Raw genomic sequence first — 15,129 nt, forward strand, 5'->3', positions numbered from 1 at the left:
TTTGGTACTAACTCGATTGCATTCTTTTGCAATAGTGCTTGAACTTCTATCTCCAGGAGCTCGGAATGATGTTTTGATAAATTTTGTGCTCTCGGTGGTATGTTTGGAGGGAATTGTAGAAATTCTATGCAATAACCATTTTGGATAATTGCTAGAACCCAAGTGTCTGTAGTGATTTCCTTCCATGCTTTGTAATAATGACCTATTCTTCCCCCCACTGGTGTTGTGTGGAGGGGGTGAGTGACATGTGAGTCACTGCTTAGTTGTAGGGGTTTTGGGGCTTTGAAATTTTCCCCTATTCTTAGGGAATTGCCCTCCTCTATATTGGCCCCGAAAGCCTCCCCTGTACTGTCCCTGGTAACTGGATGTTGTTGCCTGTGAGGTACTGGCTTGTGTGGCCTGACCCCGAAACCCCCCTCTCAAGGGTGTTTTGCGGAAGGTGCTGTAATTTCCTCTGCTCTGCGGGGAGTAGAGTGCGCCCATGGCTTTAGCAGTGTCCGTGTCTTTTTTAAGTTTCTCAATCGCCGTGTCCACTTCTGGACCGAACAGTTCTTTTTCGTTGAATGGCATATTGAGAACTGCCTGCTGAATCTCTGGTTTAAACCCAGACGTTCGTAGCCATGCATGCCTTCTGATGGTCACAGATGTATTTATTGTTCTTGCAGCTGTGTCTGCTGCATCCATGGAGGAGCGTATCCATGGTTGTTTGAAATGTTCTGTCCTTCCTCAACCACTTGCTTTGCCCTCTTTTGTAGGTCTTTGGGTATATGTTCAATGAGATGTTGCATCTCATCCCAATGGGCTCTGTCATAGCGCGCAAGTAGTGCCTGAGAGTTAGCGATGCGCCACTGGTTTGCAGCTTGTGCTGCGACTCTCTTTCCAGCTGCATCGAACTTGCGGCTTTCCTTATCTGGGGGTGGTGCATCCCCAGATGTGTGGGAGTTGGCCCTTTTCCTAGCTGCTCCTACAACGACAGAATCTGGTGGCAGCTGTGTAGTGATAAAAATAGGGTCTGTAGGAGGCGCTTTATACTTTTTTTCCACCATTGGTGTGATTGCCCTACTTTTGACCAGCTCCTTAAAGATGTCTTTTGCGTGTCGAAGCATACCAGGGAGCATAGGCAGGCTTTGGTAGGAGCTGTGGGTGGCGGAGAGGGTGTTGAATAGAAAGTCATCCTCGACTTGTTCTGAGTGGAGGCTTACATTGTGGAATTGTGCTGCTCTAGCCACCACCTGAGAATATGCAGTACTGTCTTCTGGTGGTGATGGCTTTGTAGGGTATGCCTCCGGACTGTTATCTGACACAGGGGCGTCGTATAAGTCCCATGCGTCCTGATCCTGGTCACCTTGGCTCATGGTGGTGTGAGCCGGGGAATGTGATGGAGTTTGTGCTGGTGAGACGTGAATTATAGGTGGAGGAGAGGGTGGCGGAGTAACCTTTTTCACCATTTTGGTTTGTGGTGTTTGGTCAGTTTGAAATTCCAGTCTTCTCTTTCTCCTAATAGGGGGAAGGGTGCTTATCTTTCCTGTCCCCTGCTGTATAAAAATACGTTTCTGCGTATGGTCTACATCGGTGGATTGCAGGTCTTCCTCAAACCTATGCTTTCGCATTTGGGAGGTCATTGATTGCTCTTCTGTATAAGAGCCTGAAACTGGGTCGGTTGCAGGTTGTTTTGGCACCGAAACCCTGTCTGCATCTTTTTTCGGCTCCGAGGTGACTTTTTTCTTTTTCGGAGTCGAAACATCTCGGCGTCGATCTTCGTCGGTGCCGCTGTCTCGGCGTCGAGCCGTGTCTACACCGCTATTTCGGTGTTGATGTATGTCTCCAGCACTTTCTCGGTTCCGAGAAGGCTGCGTGCCGGTGTCTCGACCGGAGTCGGACGGTCTCGGCACTGATTGGGCCTTTTTCGGTGCCGACGGTCGGTCACCGAATTTATGGGTGGAGCCATGGCCTGGTGGCAGTGGCGTCCCCTGGGCCTTGACAATCTTCTTATGAGTGGTTTTCGACGTCTTACTCACGGTTCATGGATCGTCGAATTCCTCGGAGTCCGATTCGTGTATCGAAAAGGTTTCTTCCTCTTCTTGTATCTCGAACTGTCGGCGTGGACGCCATTTGAAGTCTTCTGGCTCGACGGTCTCGGAGTGTTTTTCGGGACCGGAACGCACGACAGGCCTCGCAAGTGTCTTCACTGTGCTCAGGTGACAGGCACAGGTTACAGACCAAGTGTTGGTCTGTATAGGGGTATTTGTTGTGGCATTTGGGACAGAAACGGAACGGGGTCCGTTCCATCGGCGTTCTTCTACACGCGGTCGGGCCGAGCAGGCCCCGACGGGGGATCGAAAACTACCCCGAAGGGCTCCGGAGCTCTTCGATCTTCGATGCGGTGTTGATTCTAACTACGCCGATCCCGAACGCAACAATACCGACGAAAATCTTCCGAAATTTAGCTGTTTTTCCGTTCCGAAACTCGGAGCGACAGGAACACGTCCGAACCCGATGGCGGAAAAAAAACAATCGAAGATGGAGTCGACGCCCATGCGCAATGGAGACAAAAGGAGGAGTCACTCGGTCCCGTGACTCGAAAGACTTCTTCGAAGAAAAACAACTTGTAACACTCCGACCCAACACCAGATGGCGAGCTATGCAAAACATGCGTATCTACAGCGACAGATGCCATCGAACAGGGGTATTTTCCATGATCCCACCTGCCTTCATTCTCCGACTATGTGCCTGGTACCGACTGGATCCCCCATTAAGGGGGGGGGGGGGGGGGGGGTATGGGGAGAGAAGGGTCCCCCTTCTCTATCGCATTGTCTTCACTTTTGCAGTCTTCGCTTAATCGATTGGTTTTCTTCCCAAAATTTGCAATTTTTCCTGATGAAAAAAGGAATATGAGTATGTCGACTATGCACAGGAACGTCCGGGGTGCCACCTGATGCCACAGAGATAGGATGGACATACCACCAAATGCTGATCAATGATGTTTGGCGGGGGGGAGGGGTGTGGAGGGGTAAGGATGGAGATGTATCAAAGAAACATTTATCGAAAAAACCATGGTGTTTCCATTCTTGCACCCTCCAAGGGAGTACATGGAATATAGAGAGTCAAATGGAGAAATTATTCATTTCAAAGATTCCATGAAGGTTTTAATAAATTCTAAAAATACGTGAAGCATATCTGTTCAGTAATTTATTGAAAAGAAAGGCATGTGGGACACACTCTGAGTTTTTAAAAAAAAAAAGGAAAAAAAAAAAAACACCACTAGCTAACTTCTATAACACACGTTCAAGGGTTTCAATTTACTTTTATGGGCATGCACATTGTACAAAATATCTATTTCCATACCTGTATTCAGCACCCCAGCCTTTCACAAAGCTCATTCGTATGGTGCACATTCTGGTTAACTGGTACACAGCTTCAAACCCCTGATTAACAGATTGAGCCAGAAGAGCTGCAAACTCTTGGTTATTGAAGATCTTCAGATTACAGCCTGTAGTGTTGGAGTTAAAGCAGTGTATGAGCACAAAGTAGCATATACCATCTGGTTCACTACCCACTCCCACACCATCCATGAGATTTACATTGGCAAAACCCTGAGAAACTATCGAGTGTGAAAAATGCCCTTGCATGACACCCCGCAAGAGGAAAGAAACAGTATGAATATGCCTCCACTTACCCATAAAGGTGGATGTCAACAATGGATAAGTTACTTACCTGTAAATCCTAGTTCTCTTCCAGGGGTATCCTCATCAAAGTCATAAACATTGAATATTCCCGCCCTTGTGCGGGGACCCCGGAGCATATATAAAATACACACATGTAAAGTATGAAATATGCACGAAATATATATATAGCATCTTTAGTAGACAACTTTCCATACTAAACTCATATATACATGTGTAAAACAGCAATGCAGACTATAATCATAAACAGGCTAAAATGCTTTATTTCTATGGAGTTTTTTTTTTTTTTTTTAATAGTCCTTTTCAAAATTACAATAAGAGAAATAATATTTACCAAAGCCCCATAACTGGGCCTAGGGAAATAATCAGTAGTAACATCAGAGAAAAAGAAGAAAAAACTACATTGAAAAACAATGGAGAATTCTTAGCCAATAGGCTGCATGCAGGTTAACACAGGAGAACGATAAAAATTCTGGCACCGTGCCTTTAAGACTCTGAGCACCTCCAGTATCCCACCATACCTCAGGGGTGAAGGAGAGGTGACAGTTGGTTCACAGTTAGGTCAGTTCTTTTTTATGGTGACAAGCTGTGTAGCAGATTCGAAAGATAGTCTGTCCTGCACTTCTAGGAGACGTGTGTCCGGGGAGGAGGGTGGGTTGTTTATGACTTTGATGAGGATACCCCTGGAAGAGAACTAGGATTTACAGGTAAGTAACTTATCCTTCTCTTCCAGGGGATCCTCATCAATAGTCAAACATTGAATAGATTGGCAAGCCCATCCCTTGACTATGCGGACTGTCCAATAGAAGTGCAGGAATAGATGTGTATTGTAGGAAGTTGGCTCTGTATGCACTATTTCAAAGTAAGGAATAGTATGCACAGAGTCCAAGGGTTCCCCTTAGAGGTAAGATAGTGGCAAAAAGAGATAATACTAATGCTCTATTTTGTGGTAGTGTGGTCGAGCAGTAGGCTTATCAAAGGAGTAGTGTTAAGCATTTGTTGTACATACACAAGCAATAAATGAGGAACACACACAAAGACAATTCCAGGCCAATAGGTTTTTGTATAGAAAAATATCTTTTCTTAGTTTATTTTAAGAACCACAGGTTCAAGATTTACATGTAATACTTCAAATGAAAGGTATTGCAGGTAAGTACTTTAGGAACTTTGAATTAGCAAAATAGCATATACAGTTTTCACATAAATGACATATAGCTATTTTAAAACTAGACACTTAGTGCAATTTTCAACAGTTCCTGGGGGAGTAAGAGTTTGTTAGTTTTTGCAGGTAAGTAAACCACCTACAGGGTTCTAGTTTGGGTCCAAGGTAGCCCACCGTTGGGGGTTCAGAGCAACCCCAAAGTTACCACACCAGCAGCTCAGGGCCGGTCAGGTGCAGAGGTCAAAGTGGTGCCCAAAACGCATAGGCTTCAATGGAGAAGGGGGTGCCCCGGTTCCAGTCTGCCAGCAGGTAAGTACCTGCGTCTTCGGAGGGCAGACCAGGGGGGTTTTGTAGGGCACCGTGGGGGTCACAAGTCAGCACAGAAAGTACACCCTCAGCAGCACGGGGGCGGCCGGGTGCAGTGTGCAAACACGCGTCGGGTTTTCAATAGGAATCAATGGGAGACCAAGGGGTCTCTTCAGCGATGCAGGCAGGAAGGGGGGGGGGGGGGGGGGCTCCTCGGGGTAGCCACCACCTGGGCAAGGGAGAGGGCCTCCTGGGGGTCACTCCTGCACTGGAGTTTGGATCCTTCAGGTCCTGGGGGCTGCGGGTGCAGAGTCTTTACCAGGCGTTGGGATCTGAGGAACAGGCAGTCGCGGTCAGGGGGAGCCTCGGGATTCCCTCTGCAGGCATCGTTGTTGGGGCTCGGGGGGGGGGCAACTCTGGCTACTCACGGTCTCGCAGTCGCCGGGGAGTCCTCCCTGAAGTGTTGGTTCTCCACAAGTCGAGCCGGGGGAGTCGGGTGCAGAGTAGCAAGTCTCACGCTTCCGGCGGGAAACGCAAGTTGTTTCAAAGTTGCTTCTTTGTTACAAAGTTGCAGTCTTTGGTGAACAGAGCCGCTGTCCTCTGGAGTTCTTGGTCCTTCTAGAGCAGGGCAGTCCTCTGAGGATTCAGAGGTCGCTGGTCCCTGGGGAAAGCGTCGCTGGAGCAGTGTCTTTAGAAGTGGGGAGACAGGCCGGTAGAGCTGGGGCCAAAGCAGTTGGTGTCTCCGTCTTCTCTGCAGGGTTTTTCAGCTTAGCAGTCCTCTTCTTCTTAGGTTGCAGGAATCTGAGTTCCTAGGTTCTGGGGAACCCTTAAATACTAAATTTAAGGGCGTGTTTAGGTCTGGGGGGTCAGTAGCCAATGGCTACTAGCCCTGAGGGTGGGTACACCCTCTTTGTGCCTCCTCCCAAGGGGAGGGGGTCACATTCCTATCCCTATTGGGGGAATCCTCCATCTTGCAGATGGAGGATTTCTAAAAGTCAGAGTCACCTTAGGGGCTGTCCTGACTGGCCAGTGACGACTCCTTGTTTTTCTGATGATCTCCTCCGGCCTTGCCGCCAAAAGTGGGGCCGTGGCCGGTGGGGGCGGGCAACTCCACTAGCTGGAGTGCCCTGTGGTGCTGTAACAAAGGGGGTGAGCCTTTGAGGCTCACCGCCAGGTGTTACAGTTCCTGCAGGTGGAGGTGTGAAGCACCTCCACCCAGTACAGGCTTTGTTACTAGCCACAGAGTGACAAAGGCACTCTCCTCATGTGGCCAGCAACATGTCTCTAGTGTGGCAGGCTGCTAAAACCAGTCAGCCTACACGGATAGTCGGTTAAGGTTTCAGGGGGCACCTCTAAGGTGCCCTCTGGGGTGTATGTTACAATAAAATGTACACTGGCATCAGTGTGCATTTATTGTGCTGAGAAGTTTGATACCAAACTTCAGTTTTCAGTGTAGCCATTATGGTGCTGTGGAGTTCGTGCATGACAGACTCCCAGACCATATACTCTTATGACTACCCTGCACTTACAATGTCTAAGGTTTTGCTTAGACACTGTAGGGCAGAGGTCTTCAAACTGGAGGGCGGGCCCCCCTAGGGGGGCCTCAAGTAATCCCAAGGGGGGGCACCAAACTCTGGCTAAAAGAAATATTATACAGATAACATGCCTTTGTTTTAAGCAGAAGCATGTTATTGCAGTTTTAAAAAGGTAACAGTACTTAACTGCAATCTTTAAATAGGTTTAGACTTATTTAAACATTGCCATCTTTCTAAAATCATTGTGAACAATTCTGAAGGGGGGCCCAATGATTTTTTTTTTTTCAACTGGGGGAGTGCGGCTTTAAAAAGTTTTAAGACCACTGCTGTAGGGGCACAGTGCTCATGCACTGGTGCCCTCACCTATGGTATAGTGCACCCTGCCTTAGGGCTGTAAGGCCTGCTAGAGGGGTGACTTATCTATACTGCATAGGCAGTGTGAGGTTGGCATGGCACCCTGAGGGGAGTGCCATGTCGACTTACTCGTTTTGTCCTCACCAGCACACACAAGCTGGCAAGCAGTGTGTCTGTGCTGAGTGAGGGGTCCCCAGGGTGGCATAAGATATGCTGCAGCCCTTAGAGACCTTCCCTGGCATCAGGGCCCTTGGTACCCGGGGTACCAGTTACAAGGGACTTACCTGGATGCCAGGGTGTGCCAATTGTGAAAACAAAAGTACAGGTTAGGGAAAGAACACTGGTGCTGGGGCCTGGTTAGCAGGCCTCAGCACACTTTCAATTCAAAACTTAGCATCAGCAAAGGCAAAAAGTCACGGGGTAACCATGCCAAGGAGGCATTTCCTAACATGTATCATGCAAACAAATTTCTCAGAGAAGCTTGCCCAACTTGGGCGTCTGCTCTTGCATCTGAGTCCAAACAGTAATGTCTAGTAAATGTATGTACAGACTTCCATGTAGCAGCCTTACAAATTTCAGAGATAGGAACATTATTAAGGAGGGCAGCAGTAGCCGCCTTTCCTCTTGTCGAATGCGCCTTAGGTCTAGCAAGTAGTTGTTTGTTAGCCAATTGATATGCAATAACAATACAAGAAACTATCCATCTAGATATGGTTCGTTTTGATGCTGCCTCTCCTGTTCTCAAATGACCATAATTTACAAACAAGTGGTTGGAATGTCTAATTAGCTTGGTTTTATCCAAGTAAAATTTTAGCACTTTTCAAATCTAGGGAGTGCAAAGCTTTCTCCGCCGGAGTCTCCGGATTGGGGAAAAAAAATTGGTAGAGAAATAGTCTGATTGATGTGAAATTCTGACACCACCTTCGGTAGGAATGATGGGTGAGTTCATAGAACCACTCTATTCTCGTGGAAGACTGTGTACGGTTCTTTGGAGGACAACGCCTGAATCTCACGAACCCTCCTTGCGGAAGTAATGGCTACCAAAAAAAACATCTTCCACGTAAGGTGTTGCAAAGAGGCTTTGTGTATAGGTTCTAAAGGAGGGCCCATAAGTTTTTATTGCACTATGTTCAGCTCCCATGGAGGGGAGGGTTTCCAAATGGGTGGACATTTTTTTTTCAAACCTTCTAAGAAATCCTGGACTACTGGTCTTGTAAAAAAGGATTCCTGAGAAGGTGACTTACGATAGGCTGTAATGGCAGATAAATGTACCTTAATAGATGATACCTGCAGACCCGATTTTGCCAAATGGAGTAGGTAAGACAGTATGACCTCCTCCTGAGCCAGTATAGGATTCTGACCTTGCTGACGACACCATATGTAGAACCTCTTCCACTTGAACGCGTAAGAACCCTGCGTGGAAGGTCGTCTGGACTCCTTCAAGATGATCATGCACTCCTGAGAGAGCCCTAGGTGCCCATACTGCAGGAATTCAGGAGCCATGCCGTCAAGCTCAGAGAGGGTAGGTTGGGGTGAAGTATCCTGCCCCCCAGCCTGCAAAGGAGATCCGGTCTGCACGGCAGCCTCCTGTGAGGTTGTTCCGATAGGTTGAGGAGACCTGTGTACCAGAACTGACGAGGCCATTGCGGAGCTATGAGAATCATTCTGGTGCTGGATCTGTAAAGTTTGTTGATCACCGCAGGTATGAGGGGGATCGGTGGAAAAGCGTAGAGAAATATCCCTGACCAGTCGATCAACAGGGCATTCCCTTGAGATCCCGGACGGTAGAACCTGGACGCGAAGTCTGGGCATTTCCTGTTTACCTCGTCTGCGAAGAGATCCAATTGAGGCCGACCCCATGGAGTGAAGATGTCTTCGACGACTTCGTTGTGCAGGACCCAATCGTGGGCGTCCTCGAGGTGTCTGCTCAGGAAGTCCACCTCCACATTTTGTTGACCTGGTAGGTGAACCGCTGTAAGCGACATCCCTCTCGCTAGGAGCCAATGCCAGATTGTCTGAGACTCCTGAGATAGGGGCAGGGATCTCGTTCCCCCTCGTCTGTTCAAATAATACATTGTGGTCGTATTGTCCGTTTGTACTAGGAGAGATTTTCCCTGAATCGATGGAGCAAAAGACTTGAGAGCCAGATGGACTGCTCTGAGCTCCAGCAGGTTGATATGGTACTCTTTCGTTGTCGGACCACAGGCCCTGAGCTTGAAGGGAACCTAGATGAGCTCCCCATTCCTGAAGAGACGCATCCGTTACCAGAGTGTCGGATGGGATTACCTGGTGAAACGGAGCTCCTACTGACAGGTGAGGTCTGTGCATCCACCATTGCAACGATTGTCGTGCTCCTATCGGAAGTCGCACTCTGTCCTCCCAGCGGCCTGTGCTCTGGTTCCAGTTGTTTTCCAGTGCCTCTTGGAGAGGCCTCATATGTAGCCTGGCATTCGGGACAATGAAAATGCATGAGGCCACGGAGCCCAGTAGAGATGTCACCTGACGGGCCGTAGGTGATCCGGACTTCAGCAGGTCTTGACACTTTCTCTTTATTGATAATAGTCGTTCATCCGAAGGATACACTCTTTCGAGCTCTGTATCCAGTATTGCTCCCAGGTAATGCAGATGTTGCGTTGGAGTCAAGGTGGACTTCTGGTAGTTGACTTGTAGACCTAGAGACCTGAAAACACTGAGCACAATGTCCCGATGGCTTCTCGCCTGCTCCGGAGAGGAGGCTTTCAGTAGCCAGTCGTCTAGGTATGGGTAAATGAAGATTTTTTGTTTCCTTAGATGTGCTGCTACCGCTGCTATGCATTTTGAGAAAACGCGAGGGGCAGATTTCAGGCCGAATGGTAGCACCTTGAACTGATAGTGCTGGGAGGCTATCCGGAAGCGTAGGAATTTCCGATGCTTGGGAATGATCGGGATGTGAAAATACGGGTCTTGCAGGTCGATGGAGCACATCCAGTCCCCCCGATGTAGCTGAGGGAAAATCTGGTGAAGAGCCAGCATCCTGAACTTTTGCTTTTTTATGTACTTGTTCAGTAGTCGTAAGTCCAGAATCGGTCTGAAAACTCCCTCTCGACCTTTTTTCGCTACCAGAAAATAATGGGAGTATACCCCCTTCCCTCTGTGCGCGACTGGAACTTTTTCTATTGCTTTTTTCCGTAAAAGGGCGTGAGCCTCTTTGCGCAATAGGCTCATGTGAGACGGATTGCATTTGGTTGGTGGTAAGTGAGGAGGAGGTTGTCAGAAAAGAAGAGAGTACCCATTCTCGACAATGTTGAGCACCCATTTGTCTTGTTATACCACGCCACTCGTGAATGAACTCTGTGATACTTCCCCCCCACCATAGTGGTGCACTGTGTTAAGGGAAGCGAGTCCTCATTGTTTTGCTGGAGTTTTGGGTGTGGACTGCTGTGGTCTACTGGACCCTCGGTCCCTCGTGGCCTTACGAGATTGGAAAAGTGGGTGTCCTTGCCTCTGCTGTGGCCTCTGGCACCAATGAGGGGTTTGAACCCTCTGCTGAAAAGGGCACCTGTCGTAAGGCCTATACCTTCGCCTGAAGTCCTTTTTTCTCTCCAGGCCTACTGCTCTCATGGTATCCACTTCCATCTTCATGCGCGCCATCTCCTCGTCTGTATGGGTACCAAAAAGCGAGTTCCCGTTGAACGGAAGATTTAGGATACGCTGTTGCGCTTCCTGCTTCAATCCTGTCAGTCTCAACCAGGAAGACCTTCTTGCACAAACCCCCATGTGCGTACCCATGTGCAGCTAAGTCTGCAGCATCTGCTGCTGCGCTGATGACCTGATTGGAGACCAGACATCCCTCTTGAAGGATCTCCTGGAAATCCTGCCTGTACTCCCTAGGCAATTTGTCTGCGAACCTGTTCAGAGAGTCCCAGAGTAAATGGTCATATCTGCCTAGGAGTGCAGAAGCGCTGGAGACCATCATGGAAGCCGCCGTGCCACACATTTTCCTCCCCAGAGAGTCTAGATGTCTACTCTCCTTGTCAGTTGGAACCGTGGAGGATGATGCTACTGAGTGTGTTTTTCGGGCTGCGGACAATATGACGGAGTCCGGCGGCAGATCCATCCTGAGAAATAAAGGATCTTGTTCAGGTGCTTTATATTTCTTCAAGATCCTAGCAGGAACTGATCTGAGGGTGGCTGGTGCTAAAAAGGTGTCCATGGTTGGTTGTAACAGACCAGGCACTAGCGGCAGCAGCTTTTTTGAAACCGCCCTATGTTGCAGGGTTTCAAAGATGTCGGATGAGGAGGTTGAAGGTTCCGGAACCTCTATGTTTAGTTTTTGTGCTCCCCTGAGAAGCACCTCGTTAAAGGTTGTGATGTCGTTCACCGGGGAAACTCTAGCTGGTGGAGAATCCGTTAAGGTGGGGAAGTATTGTCTGACAGAGGACCCTGACGATGACCAAGAGGGAGACCTTCTGTGATGGCATGACGTGACCTAGATAGTCTCTGGGAGTGTGACCTGCTCCGAGATGCTGTAGCAGAGTGCCGAGGCCTCGCGGTCGACTGGTGAGAAGCAGAACGAGCCCGTCCTGCCCACGCTGTTGGCGATGGTGTTCTCGGGAGAGAGGCAGAAGGAGAGTACATCCTCGAATACTGCGAGTCTGGGGAGGCAGTCGGTCTATTAAGGCTCTCCAACCACCACTTCTTATGGAGACCACCGGAGAAGTTGGAGTGGTATTATCCGCCGGCGGAAGCCGATGCTCTGCTCCCTGCAAAACAGGTAAAACCTGTGTCGACGTCAACAGCTGTAACGACGTCGAAGGGAGTGCCGCAGGTTGCTCTGGTCTCGACGTCTAGTGCCTCGACGGTGACCGGCGATCCCTTGACCGCGACCTGCTCGCCGTCGTGTGCTTTGCCGTCGAGTGGTGGATCGCCGACGGCGGATGTCCTCGTTCTCGCCGCTGAGGCGATTTCGACATCGTCTTCCTTGACGTCGAGGGGTGCGAGGCCTTCGGCAGCGAATGGGCACGCCGGTGATGACTCGACGTCGATCGGTGGGTTGCCGTCGACGGAGATCTACCCCTGCGGTGGCCCTGTTCTCTCGACGTCGTATCCTTCGACGTCAGTCAGGTCGCCGATCTATGAGGGTGTGATGGTGGCAGCGATGACGTCGACGGGGAACAAACAGGTATCTTCCTACCTGCTGACGTCTATCTAGCCTGTCTCTCCTGAGAATGGCTTGTTGGCTGCCTGGGAAGCCAAGAGGATGATGTTTTCTGCCTCTCATGAAGACCATGAAGCCTGATCTTCTCCCTGTCCTTCAGAGTTCTTTTTGACATGTTCTTGCAGTGTTTGCAAGTGTCAGGGCAGTGACTGAGGCAAGCACACAATGCAGAGTGTGTGTGGATCTGACTGGGCCTTCTTCTTCCCACAGGAAGGGCACTTCACAAAAAGGGAAGGCATTTTTCAGTCAGGAAAAAACTTCTAGACTCAGACAAAGGTGTTAGATGTCGAGTAAGAGTAGAAAAACGCTGTTTTGAAGTATTTCTCTGAGAAAAACTCAGAAAAACAGAGCTCAATGCTCCAGGATCCTCTCAGAAGAAGCCAGAAAAAAGAACTGACCTAACTGGGAAGCAACTGTCACCTCTCCTTCACCCCTGAGGCATGGTGGGATACTGGAGGTGCTCAGGGACTTAAAGGCACAGTGCCAGAATTTTTATGGTTCTCCTGTGTTAACCTGCATGCAGCCTGTTGGCTAAGAATGCTCCATTGTTTTTCAATGTAGTTTTTTCTTCTCTTTCTCTGATGTTACTAATGATTATTTCCCTAGGCCCAGTTATGGGGCTTTGGTAAATATTATTTCTCTTATTGTAATTTTTAAAAGGACTATTTAAAAAAAAAAAAAACTCCATAGAAATAAAGCATTTTAGCCTGTTTATGATTATAGTCTTCCTTGCTGTTTTACACATGTATATATGAGTTTAGTATGAAAATTTGTCTACTAAAAATGCTATATATATATTTTTCGTGCATATTTCATACTTTATATGTGTGTATTTTATATATGCTCCGGGGTCCCCGCACAAGGGCGGGAATATTCAATGTTTATGACTATTGATGAGGATCCCCTGGAAGAGAATGATATGTTCCACAGCATCACATGCAATTTGACTATTCCCCCATGGCAAGCTTGAATTCTATGTCAGGACCTGGAGGTGAGTATTAGGCTTAACTTTCTTCACTTTATTTGTGGCTGCTGGCTTAATAAACACTCTAAACTACACTTCCCATGAGACTTTGGAAAAAAAAACATAACAAACAGTTCATCCAATCAGCACCACGAATGACTCCACAATGTTCCTCGGAGACGCTCTACCCTCCTTTTTTCACTGCTCCTGCAGCCTGATAAGTGTTTTCGTAACTCTACGTTTTGGATCTAAAACTGCCTGTTTAGGCATTAATAGCTTTTTTTTTTTTTTAAACCTTTTGCACAATACTTTCTTGGTTTACTTCAATTGTTGGTGTGTTTTCGTGCCTTTCCTTTCCAGTGCGGCCGCAGGAACATTCTTGCTTTTTCATGGGTGCTTTCTATTGTTGCAGGCAGGCTCTTGGCACGGTGGAGTCTCACGGCCGCTAGGGGCTCACGCATTGGAATAAACAGGCTCTGTGTGCCTTGTTGATTTCTCTCCCCCCTCCCCCAGCAATTTAGTGGCTGGCGCATCATTTCACGCGTTTCCCTTGGCAGGTGAAGTGCATCCGGCCGAGTCTCCTCATTTGGGCCATATTAATGATTGAAAGAGTAGTCCCCCTGGTGAGAAACACCCGCGCAGCATGTAAGATCCGCCTTGTGTGGGCTTCTATTCTGGGGCACGGTTCCCAGGCTATTATTGGTAGTACCGCCCCCGAAGTCTCTGGTCTGGGCCCTGAAAAATCTCTGCAGGGATTGAGCATATCTACAGGGCTTTTCTCAAAAAAGTTAATTCCTCTATCCCATTTACTATACCTTATCAGTCATTTAACATACACATAACGCTCCTGACACCTACTATGGAGGATTTGTGGGAGAACATGAAGGAAAAGAATATTACTTACCTCCTTATTGATGATCATTTCTGCCACGTTAGGGACTTCTCCACAAGGCTGTGTCCGAGGTTGTGGCGTCCCTGGAGAAAATAACATTCTCCAGCTTCAGGCTCAATGCCAAAAAACCACTCAAGTGAAGGGAGATACTTCTGGGCCTCCGACCCACTCACCTCTGAAGCAGCCCTTGACATTCGGTCAGGAAAATAAGTGCAAACGAGCAGAGGACCAGGGAGCTGACCCAGAAGCCTTTGCAAAGCCTTAAATAGGTGTTTATGGACTCCCATTCTTGCCCAGCAGTCTCCTAGAACCCTGGCACTTGGAGGGGCTTCCCAGTCGCTTCTCCTACCCTAGACCTGGGGATTATTCCGCTAATGCCTCCGATGGGGATGGTGAGTCAAGCACACGCTGGCATCCTTCCAATGATCCTTCAACTGACAACAGTGACTCCATTGAGCAACCGAATCCTCCAGATCCAGCCTCTGACATTTTGGACCCCAGAGGACCTACTACACCCACACTCCTCAGAATGGTCCCCGGCACCTAAGGTGGCCGCACACATATATAGCGGTCGCTTAGGGAAACCTTTAGACACGAAGGTCAGGAGTCGTTTAAGAGCAGAATGCCCTAGGCCTGCTCTGGAAGGCAAGGTGACCGAAAGGCATGAAAGTGACCCCAAGATGACCACTTTTTTGGCCAAGTTTTTACACAATGCCAAAAAGGGTATAGATCGCTCTTGGCGCTCATGCCAAGACAAGCTTCTTCATGTGGCAGGCGCCTTGTCCAAGATCTTGGACATAACTGAGGATGCCAAAACATCCAGCTGTCTTATTTTACCCGATGCCTTATACAGCTAGGCCCAAAGAGCTGTTATTTTTGGGAAACGCAAATTGCGTGATTTCCACAGAGCGTTGTGGATCGCTATGAATTAAAATAGACCCCCAAACTGGGGGGACTCAACATTAGAGGCTGGATTCGTGGGATCCTTTCAATCGGGAAGAGGGCAAGTTCGTGAATATGTTTAATTCGATGGACA

General features: G+C 48.5%; 1 protein-coding gene across 4 annotated transcripts in view; it reads right to left on the bottom strand.

Moving 5' to 3' along the window:
• The window catches only part of SMAD2 (SMAD family member 2), a 379,037-nt gene that overhangs the window by 24,157 nt on the left and 339,751 nt on the right, over positions 1–15,129 (bottom strand). For all 4 annotated transcript variants that reach the window (XM_069219017.1, XM_069219067.1, XM_069219021.1 and 1 more), the window contains one exon: positions 3,346–3,490. In XM_069219017.1, coding sequence (XP_069075118.1) covers positions 3,346–3,490 — 145 coding nt within the window. The remainder of the gene's footprint in view (positions 1–3,345; positions 3,491–15,129) is intronic.

Source organism: Pleurodeles waltl, chromosome 1_1 (assembly GCF_031143425.1).
Source record: "Pleurodeles waltl isolate 20211129_DDA chromosome 1_1, aPleWal1.hap1.20221129, whole genome shotgun sequence".
Lineage (NCBI taxonomy): Eukaryota > Metazoa > Chordata > Amphibia > Caudata > Salamandridae > Pleurodeles > Pleurodeles waltl.